This window comes from Setaria italica, chromosome IX (genome assembly GCF_000263155.2).
Source record: "Setaria italica strain Yugu1 chromosome IX, Setaria_italica_v2.0, whole genome shotgun sequence".
Classification (NCBI taxonomy): Eukaryota; Viridiplantae; Streptophyta; class Magnoliopsida; order Poales; family Poaceae; genus Setaria; species Setaria italica.
The window spans coordinates 978,947-998,097 of NC_028458.1; the positions used below are offsets into that span (position 1 = coordinate 978,947).

Below are 19,151 nucleotides of genomic sequence, written 5' to 3' on the forward strand. Positions count from 1 at the left end.
CCGATCCCCCATGCTTTCTTTTCTTCTTCTTTTCTTGTGCTAGCTAGGTAGGGCCTTGTTTAGTTGGGGAATTTGGGAGGTGCCAAATTACTGTTACAGCACTGTAGCACACTGTAGCGTTTCGTTTGTATTTGTGAATTATTGTCCAAATATTGACTAATTAGGCTCAAAAGATTCGTCTCGCAAAGTACAACAAAACTGTGCAATTAGTTTTTAATTTCATCTACATTTAGTACTCTATGCATGTACCGCAAGTTTGATGTGATGGGGAATCTTCTTTTTGCATAGTGTCAAAGTTGGGAGTTGGGAGTAACTAAACATGGCCTAGGATGCCTTGTACGATCGAGTAACTTTCTCGCTCTTCTTTGTGAAGCTTCCACACAAGCAAGGAGGAGGGCGGACGGCGATTCGTTTCGCCGTCCTAGTCGATGGCGATCGATGGATGTTGCTGAACCTGCTGCACGCATCAGCGAAGGTTTTGTATCATACATACAAAATTAGATGGATGGATGCAGCTGATTGATGCATGTACTGTACAGTGCTATCGGAATTCGTAGCCAAGCCAAGCCAAGCCCTACTTCTTCTTCCCCGTCTGTTTCCAGTAGCTGGATAATTAAGAAGCAAGGAAAAGTCACCTGCTCCTAGTCTGAATTTTCGACGGACCGTACCTGTTCGGGAACGAAACGGAGTCGTTTTCGTATCAGCTGAGACCAGATCAATAAGAGTGTGCATGTACTAGTCTTCACCCGTCAGTAAATAAAGATTAGGAGTTGGGTAACTACTGTACATCTCGACCGTTAGGATGTAACGTCTGAGCAGAAAACAAAATAAACGATTGATACCAACTCCGACCGACCTCCAATGCAACATGACAATTTGTGTTGTGTCGATCTGCAACATTATTATTCGACCTCTGCGGTCATGGTCACACAAGCACTGCTAGTATTTTTTGGGGTATTAGGTACGGCGCGCATCGCTACAAACACAAGCTGCTACTCGACAAACATGCAGGCTAATTAACCAACCAGTCTGGCAGCTTTCGATCTAGCTAGCTATTGACAGTCGCCATGCTGTTGGTCAAATAATATTGTTATCGGTGCACGACGATAACGGTGATCTAATTCATGTAGACGCCGAAAGCACCCCCCCACCGTGTCAAGAAAGAAAGATACCTAGGCCGGCTTTTCCACGGGCCCAACATCTTCTCACCACGATGGCAGCCCACCCACCAGCCAGGCGTTCAAGGCTTTCGGCCCGTTGGGTCATGCAGATATGCAGTTGAAGACAAAACGAGCACGTTAGTTTATAGCCGATGGCACGTGCCATTAATGCTTTATTTATTTACACCGCATGATTGCATTGAATAATCTGTCTACTGTGTTTATTCCAAGAACGTCTACTCATAAGTTCAAAAGACTTCGCTGCCGATCAGCTCAGGAATTTAATATTTACCTTGTCAATTTTCAGGTCAAATTGACTGCCACGTCTTGCACCACTTACGAGCCAATTTGGAGCTTGCACTAGAGTTAATCAAATCTCCTAAATCCTCCGTGTTATTCGATGCAGAAGCATGAAGTCCAGATTTTACGTAAGCATAACAAACTAGCAATACAGGAGGTAGCGCCTGCCTACCGTATTACATCAGACGAAGATTAGGCAGTGCATGCTGGACGGCTAAATAATGTGCAGTCGGAAAAGAGTTTCCCCTCGTTTGCACTGCAATCCTTCTTCCCAATCTAGCATGCACGCTGTGGGCCTGTGGCCAAACACTTATCCTTCGTTCGCTCTCGTGACGAGCATGCCGGGTCAAAGCTGAAACCGCGCGCGCCCACTCAATCCTCGTATCCCTTCGATCTCTTCGCCTAGCCTTCCCGTACGTCTCTGAGGCAATGCCACACACGAACGCGACACCCTCCTCGTCCTCGCCTCCCTCTTCTCCGCCACGCCCTGTATCGACGATGCCGAACGACGCGCCGTCGCAGTCCATCCACAGCGCAAAGGATGCCCTGGATGCCCTCGCGGGCATCCTTGGCGGCGCGCTCCCAGGCTCCGTCGCCGCGGCCGATGACCCCGCCGCAGCGCTCCTCAATGACCCCGACGTCGCGAGTGCCGTGACGGGGCGCCTCCGCGGGGCCGGATCGGGCGCCGGGAATGACACCCTCTGCCGATGGCTCTACGACGTGTTCCGCGCCAATGTCCCCGAGCTCCAGCTCACGGTGCTGCGCTTCGTGCCCACGCTGGCGGGGGTGTACATGTGCCGCGCCGTGTCCCGGAAGCTGCTAGCCGGGTTTGAGGCCGTGCTCCTCACGCTGTACGCGCACGCCACGGCGCAACGCGGCGGCGCCGGTGAGGCCGAGACCGTGTCGCTCCCGAACCTAGCGAACTCAAGCCCGTACCACGACGCCAAGGTGCCGCCCAAGGCCAAGCCTGCCAAGCTCGACGTCGCGGTGCTCTCCCCGCCGCTCGAGCCGCACGGCACCATGCGCGCCACGCGGCGCGCCCACATCGTCGGCGCCATCCTCGAGCTCTACCACGGCAAGCTCTCACGCATGCCGCTCTCCTCCAAGATGGACTTGTGCGAGTTCTGCATCGCCTGGGCAGGGACGCACAGCAAGGCGGACGGCGACGATAAGCTGTGCCTCCTGCCGGCCACGGACGCTGCCGCCAATGCGGAGAAATGGCGGCGCGTGCCGCTGCCGTGGGAGCTCTTCCAGCCGGCGGTGCGGATCGTGGCGCACTGCCTGCTGGGCCCGTCGCGCTCCGAGGAGCTGAAGGCGCAGGCCACCCGCACGGCGGAGTGCCTGTACTGGAGGGCCATCGAGACGATGGATGCGCCCGCATTGCTAGCCACCAGGAGCCTTATGAGGCTGTCACAGATGGTGGAGGAGCCAATCCCGGAGCCGTCTTTCTCTGGCGCCATCGAGAACATGGCGGAGCTGGAGGCCATGAGGGCCAACATCCTTAACACGAAGAACTAGTAATTGATCATCACAGGTCCTCTGGGAATACATTGGTTCAGCACGAAGAAGCGAAGAACTGATAACCAACGATCGCACGTAGGGACTAGGTTGGATTGGTGATCAGGGATTCAGGTAATACAACCGCAGTTTCTGGTGATATCGTAATAGATAATTTTCTGATGATCAGATAGGAGAACTTCCTTATGCTTCTCTATTGTATTGTTCGACTTGGATCGAGTAAATAGAGTGTCCATTCGGAACAACCGTTGTCATCGCAAGATTGTCGTTGTCATCTTCTTCTATAGGAACGTTTAGATCAAAGTCAGGGAAAAAATCAGCCATTGCACCGTAGATGGAAAGAGAAGAGGTGGGAAGAGAAAAGGTGGAGCACGGTAGATGGAAAGACACCGCTTAAATAGGCATGCTGTAACCCAAACAATGGAGACAAAAATGTGCCGAAAATGATCGCAGCGGAAAAAAAAAGCGCGCGAAGTGCACCCGCAAGTATCGAACTCCTCTCCTCAAGACTCACGCCTTGCTGTACTAAGCAATTGAGCTAGAGAATTTTCTTGCATAAAATGTACCTGCAACCGTATTTAATAGGGGCAGACATGGAAAACTCTACCCTAATTAATCACTTCTTGGTATGCTAAATGTTGCACTAAACGACTTTCTTTCTTTTTCTTTCTTTACCGACCGGTACGGAGGGAGTACGGTTCTTGCGAAATTGATGGGCAAATCATGAGCCACTTGGGTGGATCTCTTAGCTGGTGAATCACCGCGTCTCAGTGTGCCTACAGTCTAAATCTCGTGGGAATCGGACTTGATTTGTTTCTGTTTCGTGAATTCTTCTCGAGCTCGAGGCAGCTCTGTTTGCCGTGTAGCTGTTCTGTTTCTCCCGGTGCGCTGCTTTGGAGCAGTCAAGCATCCTGCTCGTCAGTTCTCTGGTTTGCATTGCTTGGTTCTGACAACTCCGACGCCACCGAGCCAGATGTTTGCTCGATAGCTCTTGAAGTTTCTGCTCTGTGCCTTTGCTCGATAGCTCTTGAAGCTTCACTTCTGAACGCAGAGAGGCCTTCAGCAGTGCGCCGGATTGGTTTTGCTGGACCTCGATTTCTGTCGAACAGGCTAATCAGTTCTTGTTCGTCATATCCAGTCCTGATGCTAAACAAAGTCTAGGCCCTTGTTTAGTTGCCCGATTTTGGACAATCAAAATCACTGCGCCAGCACTGTAGCATACTGGTTTCGTTTGTATTTGTGAATTATTGTTCAAATATTGACTAATTAGGCTCAAAAGATCCGTCTCGCAAAGTACAACCAAACTGTGCAATTAGTTTTTAATTTCGTTTACATTCAGTACTACATGCATGTACTACAAGTTTGATGTGATGGGGAATTTTCTTTTTGTATAGTGCTAAAGTTGGGATTTTGAGCGACTAAACACGCCAGTTTGCTCTGCTTTCCTCGGTCTCTGCTCTTTCAGCTCGATCTGCATATTTCTCATGTGTGGACAACTGCAACAGGTGATTGGCTTTTCTGATTCAGTTCAGGCTACAACAACAATCAATGAATTCAGTAATCCCGCATATTATTCATTCAGACCATCAGTTCGGTTTATTCCTTCAGTAATCTGACCATCAGTTCGGTTTATTCCTTCAGTAATCTGTGTGGTTGTTGGTTCCAGCTCAGTAGCAAATCCATTTATCTGCTGCCACTTTGTTTCTACAGTGACAAATCATTTATCTGTCCTTGTCTCAGAAACTAGATCTGTTCATCATAGTATTTTATACGAGCCTCAGCTATGCGTGATTTTAATTGGATGGCTCTTGAAGTGTCACTTTCGTGACATAATGTATAACCTGTTCAAGTAATCATTAACTAATCTGTGAAGCATTAGTTTATTTCCTTTGGTTCTGGAGCTCGACATATACAAGTGCAAGGAAATAGCTCGAGTGCTTTGTAGTTTACACTAGCTATCACCTTGTCTTCTTTCCAGTAATGCTTATTGCTTTTACTTAGTTACCAAAGCTGTGCTGCTGTGTTCTTAATTTCAGATTAGGCATAACAATAAATTTGTGCAAGCTTTTGGCTGACAGTTAGTAGTTGTTTTGCTGCTTCTATTGTCCGAACTTTTAGGTAGTTGTTTTGCTGCTTCTATTGTGCGAACTTTTCGAAGTTTCGCTTTGCGTTTACTTCTGTTATGTTTTGAGCGTTTCTAATCGTTCTTATGGTGAGCTTGTTACGAGTTGACTTGTGTCATCTTGTGACTTGTGTCATCTTGTAATTAGAAGCGAGATGTATTTGGGATAGCAATCGGATAGAGTCCTTATTCTTTTTGATAGAATTCTGGTTGCCGTCCCGGTCCTTCGGTACCAAGGTTTGAAGGTATGGCAGCCCGGTTTGCATGCTATTGGGTTTGGATCTAGTCACTGATGACCAAGGCAAATCTAGCTCTGTATGATCATCTGATTCAAAGGAGATACAAGTAACTCCTCGATGTAAAAAAAAGTTGAGTGGGTGACAGACATAACATTTCCTCCACCCCCACCGGCCAACAATGTTGCCGGCCTGACTAGTTTAACAGCTACTTATACAGGCGTACAGCTCATCCTCCTCTGTATGATCATCTAGCAGCTACTTATACAGGCGTACAGCTCATGCTGCCGGCCAAACTAGTTTAGCAGCTTGGCTCCACTTGAGAGTTCAGAGTTCAGAGAGAGAGCAGAGCAAGAAGAGAACAGCGAAGAGAGCTGCAACTGCTAGCTGCTGATGGCGGTGGACGAGTCGTTCAAGAGGCCGGGCTCCATCCCCTTCAAGTGGGAGGTGCAGCCGGGCATCCCCAAGCAGGAGGAGCTTCCACCAGCAGCAGCCGGGGACAGCACGGCCGTGCCTGCGCCGGGGCTCCCTCCGACGACCCCGAAGCTGGCGCTCCCTCCCGCCGCCCGCGTCTGCGCGCTGGCCTCGTCGTCCGCGTCGTGCCGGCGGAGCTCAGCCTCTGTGTCCTCCGCGCCGCTGTCACCGCCAACAACGCCGACGCTCCCGCCGCCGTCGTCGCAGCACCACCACCGGCGGTCCATGTCGGCGCGCTTCGCCACGTCGCTGGCGCTGCCCTTCACGCGGCGGCCGCGGCGGGGGCGCGCGGCCAAGGACGACGTCGACTACTGCCAGCTTTACAGCGAGAAGATCGCCTAGGCTCATAGTCTCGTCTCTGTATAGGTACGTAAAAATGGTATAAAGCTTATATGTATGTACGTCAAAAAAAAATCTCGAACATGTATATGCAGCTTGTGTGTGCAAAATCGACGCACTGGTGAATCGTCTTTGAACTTCGTTTGATCCAATCATCGTCAGACATTCAGAATAAATGCTGATGAGGAGCTCGTATCATATCGCCATAGCTAGCTTCGCTTTCTAGCTGCTGCGTGGTAGTGTACAGCACATTACTTGGCAGCCGGCTGTCGACGACATGACCCCGTCCTTGTCTGGATATAGGATACGCGCCGTGTTCACACCCGCGAACGCGTCGCCCCACCCAGCTGCGCCTGCGCGTCGATCGAGCTCGCCCAGCATCCCCATGCTGGTTCCTTCTTCCTCCCGGTCTTTTGAAAGAGTCAGCTTGACCTTCACCGCCAGCTCAGAAAAGAAAGAACTGATGGAATTGCCCGGCAGTGTCCCCGCTGAATTTATTGCCCCTTTTCCTCTGCGCTCTTTGACAAGCGTGTTCTCTTTTCCAACACCTGCGTCAGCAGTGCGAGAAAAGAATGCCTGCGGAAATTGCCAGCAAACTGACCTGACCTCCTCTATCACATTGGCACAAAACTAATTGCACATATGGAGTCTAATTCACAAAACTAATTGCACATATGGAGTCTAATTCGCGAGATGAATCTATTAAACCTAATTAGTATGTAGTGCTACAGTAACCATTTATTAATGATTAATTAGGTTTAATAGATTCGTCTGGGTTCTGCAATTATTTTTATAATTAGCTCATTTTAGTTCTTCTAATTAGAATCTGAACATCCAATAGAATCTGAACATCCAATACGAACCTTTAGTACACCTGAAGCCATGGGCATGAACATCACGATGACTCCACCGGCCATGAACATCTCTGCCTCCGAGGACAACGGAGGGGTGTGCTAATCGGGGCGGGCGCGGCGGGAGAGTTCCTAGCCACCGATTTCTATTTTCGGAAACAGCGGTCCCCACCATCTTTCCGTTTCCAGCTTCCCCCACCCAGCGAAACCACCGAGTTTTCTCACTCCATATTCTGGGCACGCCAAACCTTGTGCGGACTCGATCTATCATTCCCTTTTAAATTCACAAAATTTTATATACAGACTTGTACACATAAAATTTATATACAACTTATACACCCAAACTTATATAAGAACAAAAGTTATACACACAAAATTTATATACAAAACTTCTATACAAATACATGCTGGGAAACAAAAATGAAAGCAAAACTTATGAACGAAGTTTCAAAAACAATCGAGAACAAAAGTTTTGGGGAAAATTATGTAGCAAAAAGTTATGCAAAACCAATTTATATAACAAACTTATATACATAACTTTTCCAGAAAAATTATATAATTAACTTTTCCAAGAAAAAAACTCACAAAATAAATTTGGAGCAAAAAGTTGTGCAAATGCAACCTAGGAAAAAAAATGTTGATAACTTATACAAAAGAAGAACAAGTTATACGTATAACTTTTTCACGCAACAACGTTTTCAGATAAAAAGCAAAAGAGAAAAAAAGGAGAAAATAGAAAAGAAAAGATCCACCTCGCTGCCGTCGTAGACAAGCCGGAGCGGCGGAGCCCCAGCTACCTTCCGGCAATGAAGAGGAAGGAGGAAGAGGAGCCCTCACCGGGCGGCCACCGCGCGCGCCCTCCGGAGCTGCTGCCGCGGCTCAGCTCGCCGGAAGCAGCCACAGGTCTCGCTTCTGCCCATCTGCCAGCAAGCGCACGGGCTCCCGGTGTTGAAAGGGAAGGGGAGCCCTCACGGCCATGGCACGCGGAGCTCGCCGCTCCTGCTCCCTTCTCGCACCCCTCGTCGGCTCCTCCTCTCCATAGCTAGATGCGTACACAGATTTCAAGGAGGAACAGAAAAATGAAAGAAAGAGGCAGCAGGCAGGCAGGCAGCCAGCGTGGGGGAGTGGAGAGGCAGCGCGTAGCCAGGAGAGTGTGAACGGGAGGTCGGGGCATGCACGTGGGAACCTGGGAGGTGGTCGGGTGAGCAGCGCACGTGGCGGAAGCTCGTTAACGCTCGCTTCCTGCAATCCTGCCTGCTTGGGGATACGCGTTCTTCGTTGATGCGGCCCGGCCCTCTCTGTGTGTGTACGCTGGGCCGGCCCTAAGAGAGCCTTGCGGGCTGGGCTGCAATATAAACCTTTTAGCCCAAATCTCTAAGTGAGTGGGGGGCCAGATAACGGACTGGGCCTGCACAATGGAACGATGAGACAATGATCTTCTTCTTTCTCTTTCCTTCTTTCTTTTTTTCGAGGAAACGTGATCTCCTTCATGACTGACAAGACCAGGGATGATCGTAGCAAAACCCAAAGCATAACTGTTTGGATCATTCCATCTTCGCCCCCACGTCTGCGTGCGGTTATGATTCAAATTAAAGAATTGATCAAAGTAGTACTCCGTACCATCTTATCATTCTGCTCCGCCGGGGGGATTAGTGCCAACGGTTAGACTGCATTTTAAAATCTGTCGATCCACGCATCATCCAACTGATATCGATCGATCACCGATGTGGCATTGCTATTTGCTGCTAGTGGAGCTAGTTCCCAAGTCATCATGGGCCTGTGCGTGCGTGTCTACTAGATAAACTACGGACGCATGCATGCATGCATGCGTCATCGTCAGAGCTTGGAGATTTCTCAGTTCGATTTCAATTCGATCGCGGTGTCTCTGCAGCCTGCACTTTCTCTGATCGAGCAGCCCCCCTGTAGCCATCGGACAGGTGTCCTGACACTTTGTGGGTGGAGACGATAATTGCACCTGCAGCCTGCAGGCAGCTATATGTATATTGTGTATGCTCTCTGAAAGGAGGAATTGGTGGGCGGAGAAAAGGGTTGGAAACCCACTCGGTGGCAATGTGCGGGGATGCTAAACTGTGATTTCATGCGTGCACTCATTGTACGTTCATTCATCATAAACTAAACTAAGCAGTAGTACTAACAAAATTACTACTTGCTAGTGTCCTTTTCCATTTATATCCATGCCTTGTCAGTGCTCAGTGTCATACAACCATTTGAAACTACACCTGCCGTATACTCCCTCCATCCCAAGTTATAGACCACACCGTACCTTACTAGCTAAGCTAGTACGTATATTGTACATGGACGTACTTGGCCTCCTCGTCATGCATAGTCTCCCCTCATCGTCTCATGACCAGCTAGCACTAACTTGCTCGTGCGCAGGATATGCATGCACCTGCAGGGCACCTGGCCACTGCTGCTGCACCCGGGCGGCCGGTGGTGCGCATCCCGCTTGTTCCGCCGATAAGCGTGAGCCTTTCTCCAGGAGGGATGATGATTAAACAGGAGATCGCCGTACGTGGAGGTCATCGCTGCACTGCATGCCGACGAGCGATCAGAGCTCGCTGCGTCGCCGCCGGTGGTGCGCTGTTGCAAGCTTGCAGAGACTATGCTTGCAGTGCGTGATGACACCAGTATCACCAAAGCTAGCTTGAGCTAGGTCGTACAGCTACTGGTAGGAAGGTGGCTAGATTTTTTCCTAGTAATTTGCTGCATATAATATCCCCCACTGTGCTTGTTGCTCGGCTAGCTGCGTTTTACATTGCATGCATGCATGGACATGATATGATGGTAGCATATATCGCGTATCGTTTGCCACTCATTATCACACTCTGCCTCACGACCGCCGCTGTCTGATTGCAGTTTAATCACAAGGCTCACATCAATCTATCAACGAGCTAGCAGCTAGTAGCAGTAGTAGTAGTAGGGCGCTTTTCAAGCAGTTGCTGAGAGTGATGATGCGCATCGAGATCGGCCTTTAATTTCTTCTCACTTTCTGCGCAATCCTGGCCATATCTTAGCTAAACGGCTACCTACTAGCAGTGCGGGGGTGTCGATCATGAGCTCACTAACTCATAAGCCTGGGCTCGTGGGTCGTGGCATCATGCGGCAGAAGAAAGTGATCGAGGCCGGCATCAGGCGTGCATGTATGTTGGATACATGAGGTCAAGTCATGGAGACAAAGCTCGATCCGGTGTCGTCCAAAGCTTGTACCTAGCTGCAGATGCATACTCGTAGGAACAAAAGTAGGTAGGAGCGAGGCATCATCCTTTTGACCTTTTTAATTAGTGCCGTTGATTGTTTTAGTGCCATAGTTTCGTTGTCATTTCTTTTTATATGCAATCCATCAACAAACCTCGCAAGTCCAAGCTGAGGCAGCAGCAGCAGTACTAGTAATAACAAAGGGGTGTGAAAGTAAAGGGCTAGAGCTTTATGCCAGAAAGGTTATTTTCTGCAGGCTCCAAGTTCAATTCACACGATGAGCGACAGCACACAAGTACTGGTACGGTACGGCGAGTTGGAACAGTGAGCAGTACCGGCGAAGAGTACGTGCGTGGTCCTGCTGCTACGCCGGCGGCCCATGTCAGGCTCAGTTACCCTTCATTGAACTGCCAAAAAGGCCATGGTGATGGCTAGCGGCTAGCCTACACCACACTGCACCCCTGCATGCAGTGAGAGGTCAGAGCCGCCATCGCCCACACTATACAGTAAGCACTATGCAGGCAGGGACGCAGGGTCAATCTAGCCTCTGTCGTGTTGCCATGGTACGGATCACTACAGTGCAGCGCAGTTCCCATCGCATGCAGGTGCAGGCACGCAGCAGCCGAGGAACAGCAAGGGCAAGCGGCCAGTGAATTCGGCCGCTTCTCTTGTCTTGGGCCATGTTTAGTTACTCCCAACTCCCAAATTTAACACTATGCAAAAAGAAGATTCCCCATCACATCAAACTTGCGGTACATGCATGGAGTACTAAATGTAGATGAAATTAAAAACTAATTGCACAGTTTTGTTGTACTTTGCGAGACGAATCTTTTGAGCCTAATTAGTCAATATTTGGACAATAATTCACAAATACAAACGAAACGCTACAGTGTGCTACAGTGCTGTAACAGTAATTTGGCACCTCCCAAATTCCCCAACTAAACAAGGCCTTGCCTGCCCGCACGCATGCTACAGCATCGTGCACGGGACGGGATGGGACTCAGCGATGCATGCATCGACGGAGACTTGACTTCACTGCTGCAAAGTAGTAGCTGGTCAGCAGTGAGCACATGCATGCAGGCGGAGGCGGCGCTCGTTTCGGCCCCGCCGCCTCTGCCGCTGCCTCCGCCGGGTCACACTGCACCGGCATGCACGCACGCACGGCGGCTGCCTACTACTGCCGCTAGCACTAGCAGCGCACGGTCGACCGGAAGATCCAACGCAATGGTCCAGGCACGTGCCGGTACCAGGCAGCAGCGGCGAACACCCAGATCGATCTAGCGGTGGTGCTGAGTTCAGACTTGAGATATGAATGAACACGGGTGTCAGGCTGTGAGCTGTGCACGATGCATTGCATTGCATTTGCATTTGCATGTACGACCAAATCCTAATCCATCTCGGTATGCAATTAAATTCGGGGGTGTTTGTTTTTTTGCCCCTCCTAAAATTCCTATCACATCGAATGTTTAAATAATAATTATGAGTATTAAACATAGACTAAGGCTAATCCCAGTAGGAATTTCATAGAGGTTTCATGCACATTAAATACGATGGCACATCAGCATATGTGATGACATGACATGGTAGTTATGAAGTGAGAGAGGGATGGAGTTTTATCAGGATGAAACTGTGTATACACTGTTTCCAAGACTATGAAACCTATTGAAACTTGCATTGGGGGCTATAGAGTTTCATTTCATCTAACCATATCCAATCACATGCCTCACAATTAAATTTCACGGGCATCCTATGAAATCGTGAAATGAAACTGTGCACTGGGACTCCCTGTTTTATTCATGAGAATATACCTCATGCGATGATGTGGCATCCTTGGAAACAGTGCAGTGAAACCTTGCACTGGGACTAGCATAACTACAAAAACTAATTACACAGATGGAGACTAGTTTGCGAGACGAATCTATTAAGTCTAATTAGTCCATGATTTGACAATATGATGCTACAGTAAATACGTGCTAATGATGGATTAATTAGGCTTAATAGTTTGTCTCGTGAATTAGCCTCCATCTTTGGAATTAGTTTTATAATTAGCTCATATTTAGTCCTCCTAATTAGTCTCCAAATATTCGATGTGACATAAATTTTAGCCAGGACTAAAGATCCGAACGCCCCCGACATAAGAAAAAAAAATGTTGGTCCCCAAGCACAAGCAGGACAAGATCCCAATTACACACTCTGTTTGCACTCACCGTGCATTCTGCTGTCCAAACGTGCAGTCAAGAATGCTCCCAAACACGAGTCAAATTTTGAATTCTTCAGAGCGAGTACGGTGAATTGTCTGTCCGTCCGTCTGTCTGGCTGTGTGGGTGAAGCCATCGGAAATCAGACATTCAGACAGGCAGGCAGGCAGGTCCCTTTCCCTGTTTCGAGGGATCTGTTGGCCTACATGCAAAAGGATCTTTAGGAGTACTAAATTGCAACTCCCTGCCTGCCTTTCTAGAGTAAGATTACTAGTAGTGCATGCTTGGCCTACTGGTGAGCTAGTGGACACTGAGATGTAAGCATCTCCATGGATTTGCAACGAGATGAGCATCTTCATTCATGATTCATGCGAATTAAGATCGACGAGCACAGCTGGGACGGCCACTCATGGTGGGGGGGCACCAAAGCTCCGAATCTCGCCGACGATCTTCTTCCTCACTCCGTGCTGGTCATCGCCGCGTCGATCACTCACTCACTCACTTTCCGCTCCCTTTTTACACATTTTCAATTGTCAAGGAAAATAAAGAACACCTTCCTTTCTTCCCCCTTTTCAGGGTCCGAGTATCCGTCTAGATCAGTACTAGGGAGTATTTATTCTCACTAACCTAATGTCGTACGCAATGGACGCGTGTTTTCATCGGGATCACGCCTTGCTACAACAATGCAAGAGTCCACGACACAAAAGGTGGCATAGGATACGCGGCCTGACAGAGCACCAACCATGCCTGACGCCTCGTCGTCGTCTCCAAATCTGAATCCCGGGATTCCTTGGCCTCTGTATCGCCAGCACCGTCGTCGGCTTGCGCGGCGGTCGCGAACGCCGGCCGTGAATCGTGCGCGCCGAGCCGGACCAACACATGGCCGGGAAAGGGAAAGACCCGGCGGATCGCGGTCCTACGGGCACTGCCGAAACTTGCTGGATTTAGCAACCATCAGTCCAAGTCCAAGCAGAGGAAGCAGCATGGTGCCTGCCTGGAGGAGTTGTCTCGTCTCAGTGTCAGACTGTCAGTCTCCTAATAATCCCAGCAAATCCTTTCCATTAGGTGAGCCGGTGAGGTGATGATCACTGGAGAGTGCTTGACTTTCACTGGGCAGAGCATGTCCCGATCAAAGGATCCGCATCGTGTTAGTTCTGCCAACTAAGCCTAGCACGATCCCTTTGCTGCTCCTCGTGTTTCCTAGGCGTGTGCGTTTGTGTCTCCTTGTCCTCTGATGTTCTTAATTGGTGATGGCTCAAGTATGTCAAAGAAAGTGCGGTGCATTCTCTCTCTCTCACTCACTCTCATTGGTGATTGACATTTACAGTAGAAGTTGAAAGATAGTTATACGTGTTTTAGCATTTTTTATATTCGTAACTTTTACTTATACACCTAAATATATACTACAAAATAATCTACAATTTGGAAGAAGGTACCTGGGAAGGGAAAAAAAAAAGACGACCGCGTGGATGCTGTCAGTTTGCATCGTCCTATAGCTCCACGATGCCACGAACCGCAGTTAGTTTTCTTTTCATGCATAGACGCGGCGGCACCGCAGTGCGTGTCGTGTTGCCGTCGATCGATCCACTATCTGTATCTTCATGGAACATCGTCAGTCATGGCACCGCCACCTGACAGATACCACCGTTGAGTACATGTCTGCGCGCACCCGCAACCTGCACACGCCCGCATACTTCTGCTGACAGGGACGTGCCCGGGACGAGATCGTCTAGACGTCTACCACACGTAGCCTTTGCTTGCAGACTGCAACTGCGCAACGGATTGCTTTGGTCTGGCTCGCCATCGTCAAAGGCACGAGCGGCCCCCCTGCGGCCATGACTGCCACTGCGACATTTTTTCTAACATTTCTTAGTATTTCTTCAAATACCTAGCCTAAGATTTATTGTTCTTCGTTATACAATTCCCGGCAATATATCTCCTCATCTTCCGAAGATGTATCTCTATAATTAAGCACTAAGCGTTCAATACATATGAAAATAAAAAAAAGCCATATAAAATTCCAAATGAATCCATAGAGGCCACATCATCATTGACAAGAAAATCACATCTTCTAAAGTTATCTTTATAATAAACAATAAGCTTCAAATATTCAATACATCTAAAAACCCCACACAAAATTTCAAGTAAATACATGTAGACCATGCCATCAATGCCAAAACTGAAGAATCGAAGGCAAAATATTGACTATTCATTGAAAGAAAAACACTGGAAAATTATCTAAACAGGGCGCAAGCAGCAGCGGTCCGGTGACGAGGACGGCGACGCATGTGGCGGCCGATCCAAATATCTAGCTAGCTAGCTCTAGCACTGGTCGTGGTCGGCGGGTCGGCAACCAGCGGATCCATCCATCCATCTGACGAGGACGCACACGCAAATGATCGGGAGGAGCGTGATGCCACCTGGGCGACCGAGCCCCTCTTGCTCTCCTGGGCTCGCATGCCGCCGCGATCTTTGCGAGCCAGGACACGCCGCCGACGACAATGAAGCTCTGAAACGAAACCAAAGCCCTCGAGAAAGGCGATGGCGACAGGCAGGGATGCTGTCCTCCCAAAAGGGGAATATCAGAAAGCGGCTTTGCGCAAAGCCAATCGATCCAACAGGGCCGATTACGAGACGCTGATCCATCACTCGCTCGGCGATGGCATCTGGTTTCTCCTTCTCTGGCCCTGCACAGCACCATCACCCGGCGATCGCCATCTCATGCGCAGTAGCATCCTGATGCAGCTCGCCCCCAGGTCATTTTCCAATCCGTGCAGCAGCGAACCAGCTCGAGGCAACATGGCGGCCACCACTTGCTTCGCTGCTAGAACCCACTTGCGGGCGCTAGTGGCGAGCCGCGACAGCCACCACCACCCCGTAGCAATTCAATACGCTCCAGCTATCCTGAACCCTGGATGCATGCCAGCACGAGCTGCTGCCGCCGCCGCCGCCGCACACCAACACAAAAGCTACTACTAGTATAGTAGCAGTAAAAGGCCAATCAACTGTGTGATCCGTTGCCTGCTTCCGTCCATGGACTCCGACGACGATCGTGTCGTGGTCACCGACTCGCGCAGGTGACGTACAGTGTGCTACGGCCTACGCTACGCTTCTAGACGTCCTCCGCCGGCTCGCCGTTGGCGGCGACGAGGCGCTTGCTCTCCGCGTCGTTTGTTGTGGTTGCCGCCGTCGTGGTCGGCGCGAGCTCCAGGCCGGCGAGCTTCTTGGCGCGCATGGCCTCGACCTGCCAGTCGGTGCGCCAGACGACGGCGGCGAGGATGAGCGCGACGCACGTGGCCTGCGCCGAGAGGAGGCCGTACCAAAGGCCGCTGAACCCGGCCCCGGCGCCGAACGCCAGGTACACGGCGACGGGGGTGCCGACGAGGTAGAAGGAGAGGAGGTTGATGCGTGCGCCGACGGCGGGGCGCGCCGTGCCGCGGAGCACGCCGCAGCCCGTGGTCTGCGGGCAGTTGCCCAGCTCGCACAGCCCCACGATGGGCATCGCCGCCGCCGCTAGCCGCACCACCGCCGGCTCCGTCGTGAACAGCTCCACCCACTGCCGGCTCAGCGCCGCCGTCCACGCCACGTGCACCGCGCCGATCGCCAGCGCGCACGCCAGCGCCACCATCGCCGCCATCCGCGCACGCCGGGGCTTCCCGGCGCCCAGCTCGTTGCCCACCTGCACAAGCACCCATCAGTATTCAGTAATAACCAATGTGCAAAGGCCGGCGTTCGTGTTCACGTGCTCATGGATCAAATCGGACAGAACAGAGCGCCACGGTGGGTTTCACTGTTCCGCCAAGATTTTTACCACCGCTCTCCTTTGGATGGCGTGCAAGCAATTCTTGTCTTTTCTTGGAACAGAACACGTAACAGGGTAAAAAAAAATGCAGTAATTTCCATGGATGCGGGTGAAAATGAGGAACCTGGGAATCTACCAAACAAGGGATCAGGATCGATCGCGATGGTTCGTGCTGGCTCGCTCCATGTGAAAATGAAACCATGGAGCACCAACATGTTTCGTGCAAAACCTTTTTGGTTGCTGTGTCTATGCGCCATGGATGCACGCAAAATATGGGCAGTGCACCACACCTGTGGAGGCTAAATTTGTGTTGCCGCTGACGTGGGGGATGTGGCGGTAGGAGGTGGGCAGACTCAGGGGGTGTTTGGGAAACACCTGTTAAAGTTTAACACCTGTCACATCGGATGTTTGGATGCTAATTAGGAGTACTAAACATAAGCTAATTACAAAACTAATTGCACAGATGGAGTATAATTCGCGAGACGAATCTATTAAGCCTAATTAGTCCATGATTATCAACTCATACTTGTGAGTTTCTACTACCAGGTCACTTGCAGTATTGTGGTTACTAGCATCGTCTCGCGAATTAGCACAAGGTTCTGCAATTAGTTTTATAATTAGCTCATGTTTAGTCCTCCTAATTAGCATCCAAACATCCGATGTGACACTGTTAAAGTTTAGCACCTCGTATCCAAACAGCCCCTCACCATGCACATATTGTTACTTTTACTTTGGCCATGTTTAGTTACTCCCAACTCCCAACTTTGACACTATGCAAAAAGAAGATTCCCCATCACATCAAACTTGCGGTACATGCATGGAGTACTAGATGTAGATGAAATTAAAAAACTAATTGCACAGTTTTGTTGTACTTTGCGAGACGAATCTTTTGAGCCTAATTAGTCAATATTTGGACAATAATTCACAAATACAAACGAAACGCTACAGTGTGCTACAGTGCTGTAACAGTAATTTGGCACCTCCCAAATTCCCCAACTAAACAAGGCCTTTGATGCTGATAAAGAGTGGCCGCATGCTATGCCATGCCTATTGCCTACGCCTACAAATAAAAAGTCTAAAAGGGCACTACCATATATGCACCGCTAAAGCTTTTTAGAATGCTTCGCAAGAAAAGAAAACTTTTTAAAATGCATTGTTCAAGAAGAGAACGAGTTAACATGGAAGAGAGAAAAAAATTCCGAACAAGGAAGAGAATGCAGTGGATTTAGATGCTTCGTCAGTTCAACTGATGTTCTTCTTCTTTTTTCTCTGTTCATGCAGCAAGCTGAAAGCAGATCCAAGTTAGCGTGCTGCCTCCAAAGAATCTTGGAATTTTGATCAGTCGACATCAGGAAAAGAAAGTAACGAAGAATGGATAAAAATCGTGTGACCGGCACAACTAAAACTAAGTCGTCACAAGCAGGTATGCATGCATGGTGAGCGGTGGATTGGTCACTACCCGAAATAAACCCAATCGAAATCTGGCGCTAATTAAGACCCTGATGCAGCGACGTCGAGTTAATTAAGGTGCTTACCCTGGTGGAGACGCAGGCCGCGAGCGCCATGGGCACGGTGTACATGAGGCTGGTGGTCTGGATGAGCACCCCGGCGCCGCCGACGGCGGCGGCCGGGTTGGGCAGGTACCCGGCGAGCACGGTGACGACCTCGTACCACCACCACTCGAGGCAGACGCCGACGCAGCTTGGCACGGCGAGCCTGGCGAGCTCGGGCAGGCCGCTGGCGACGGCCGTGATGCGCGCCCACCCCCTCCACGTGTCGTCGCACGCGCGCGCCCACCGTATGTATGCGAGCAGGAAGAGCAGCATGTTGGTGTTGGTGAGCGCCTGCGCGGCGGCGACGCCGCGGACGCCGAAGCCGAGGCCGAAGACGAGGAGGACGTTGAGCGGGACGTGGAGCGCGACGGCGATCGCGGAGCATGCCGCCATGGGCCTGGTGATCCCCTGGGAGCGGAGGTACACCCGTAGCGGCTGGAGCACGACGCTGGCGGCGAGGTCCGGGAGGGCGAAGCGCGCGTAGGCGGCGGCGGGGGCGGAGATGGCGGGGTCCTGCCCCAGCGCGACGAGGATGGGGCCGACGTTGAGCCAGAGCAGCGCGATGGGGAGCGCGGCGAGGAAGAGCAGCAGCATGGCGCGCTGGAGGGAGAGGGTGAGGAGGTCGTGGTTGCGGGACCCGAAGGCCTGCGCGCAGAGCGGCTCGAGCCCGGAGGCGAGGCCGAACAGCACGCTGTGGCCCGTGATGTTGGTGAGCCCGATGGCGAGCGCGCCGCCGGCGAGGTCCAGCGGGCCCAGCCGGCCGAGGCAGAGCACGGACACCATGGCCCGCAGGTACACCACGCAGTTGAGCGCCGTGATCGGCGCCGCCATGCCCCACAGCGCGCGCAGCTCCGCGGTCGCCGACGGATGGTCGTCGCTCCCCACCTGGCCACCGCCCTTCCCGTCCTTCCCCTGGAGCGGGATGGCCATGCCGCCGACCCAACGGGTGCGTGCAGTCACTGCTCTAGTGCTTGCTCTGTGTGAAAGAGGCAGAGGAGGCGGTTTGTTTTTGCGGCCGCCGGCTGGGTTGCTCCCTGGGGATATATATGGTCGTCGCCGTCGCCGCAGTGATTGCCTGCGCGCTGTCCCTCATCTCTAGTAGTAGTCGGCTGATTAGCCATGGGCCGGATGCTTTGGATATCTTTTAGAATTACGATTTGAATAAACGGCAGGGGTTTAGCCTGGCTGTCATCGTGCCATGAGATTAATTCGCCGCCGTTTCAACGTTATTACGGCTGTAAAGATAAAGATGCTGTACTGTTATTGGTACGCGAGGCATGTGTTTTTTCAGTCTTCACTGTACAGCACAAAACCATGGCTCGAAAAGGAAAACCATGCTAGGTTCTACCGGTGTCAACACCACCTGCCACGCTGACAGTTGA

The 19,151-nt window shown here is 50.8% G+C and overlaps 3 protein-coding genes across 3 annotated transcripts; 2 read left to right on the plus strand and 1 right to left on the minus strand.

The window, feature by feature from the left end:
* Window positions 1–1,958: 1,958 nt before the first annotated feature.
* LOC101777554 lies at window positions 1,959–2,978 on the plus strand. The gene has a single exon (XM_004981056.1). The coding sequence runs from the start codon at window positions 1,959–1,961 to the stop codon at window positions 2,976–2,978; it is 1,020 nt and encodes a 339-aa protein (XP_004981113.1).
* A 2,299-nt stretch (window positions 2,979–5,277) lies between these two features.
* On the plus strand, window positions 5,278–6,290 carry LOC101777976. The gene has a single exon (XM_004981057.3). It carries the CDS (start codon window positions 5,730–5,732, stop codon window positions 6,150–6,152), a length of 423 nt encoding a protein of 140 aa, XP_004981114.1. The 5' UTR covers window positions 5,278–5,729; the 3' UTR covers window positions 6,153–6,290.
* An 8,186-nt stretch (window positions 6,291–14,476) lies between these two features.
* Window positions 14,477–18,992, minus strand: LOC101778370 (protein DETOXIFICATION 54). The gene is made up of 2 exons (XM_004981058.3): window positions 17,752–18,992; window positions 14,477–16,093 (listed from the first exon to the last, which is right to left on the minus strand). Exons 1-2 carry the CDS (start codon window positions 18,697–18,699, stop codon window positions 15,527–15,529), a joined length of 1,515 nt encoding a protein of 504 aa, XP_004981115.1. The 5' UTR covers window positions 18,700–18,992; the 3' UTR covers window positions 14,477–15,526.
* Window positions 18,993–19,151: the final 159 nt, after the last annotated feature.

Excerpts from the sequence above, each read along its gene's own strand:
- LOC101777554 (XM_004981056.1), top strand. The coding sequence starts at position 1,959 with ATGCCGAACGACGCGCCGTCGCAGTCCATCCACAGCGCAAAGGATGCC.
- LOC101777976 (XM_004981057.3), top strand. The coding sequence starts at position 5,730 with ATGGCGGTGGACGAGTCGTTCAAGAGGCCGGGCTCCATCCCCTTCAAG.
- LOC101778370 (XM_004981058.3), bottom strand. The coding sequence starts at position 18,699 with ATGGCCATCCCGCTCCAGGGGAAGGACGGGAAGGGCGGTGGCCAGGTG. Across the intron at positions 16,094-17,751 it reads CGGCCTGCGTCTCCACCAGG|GTGGGCAACGAGCTGGGCGC; the intron begins GTAAGCACCTTA and ends GTGCTTGTGCAG.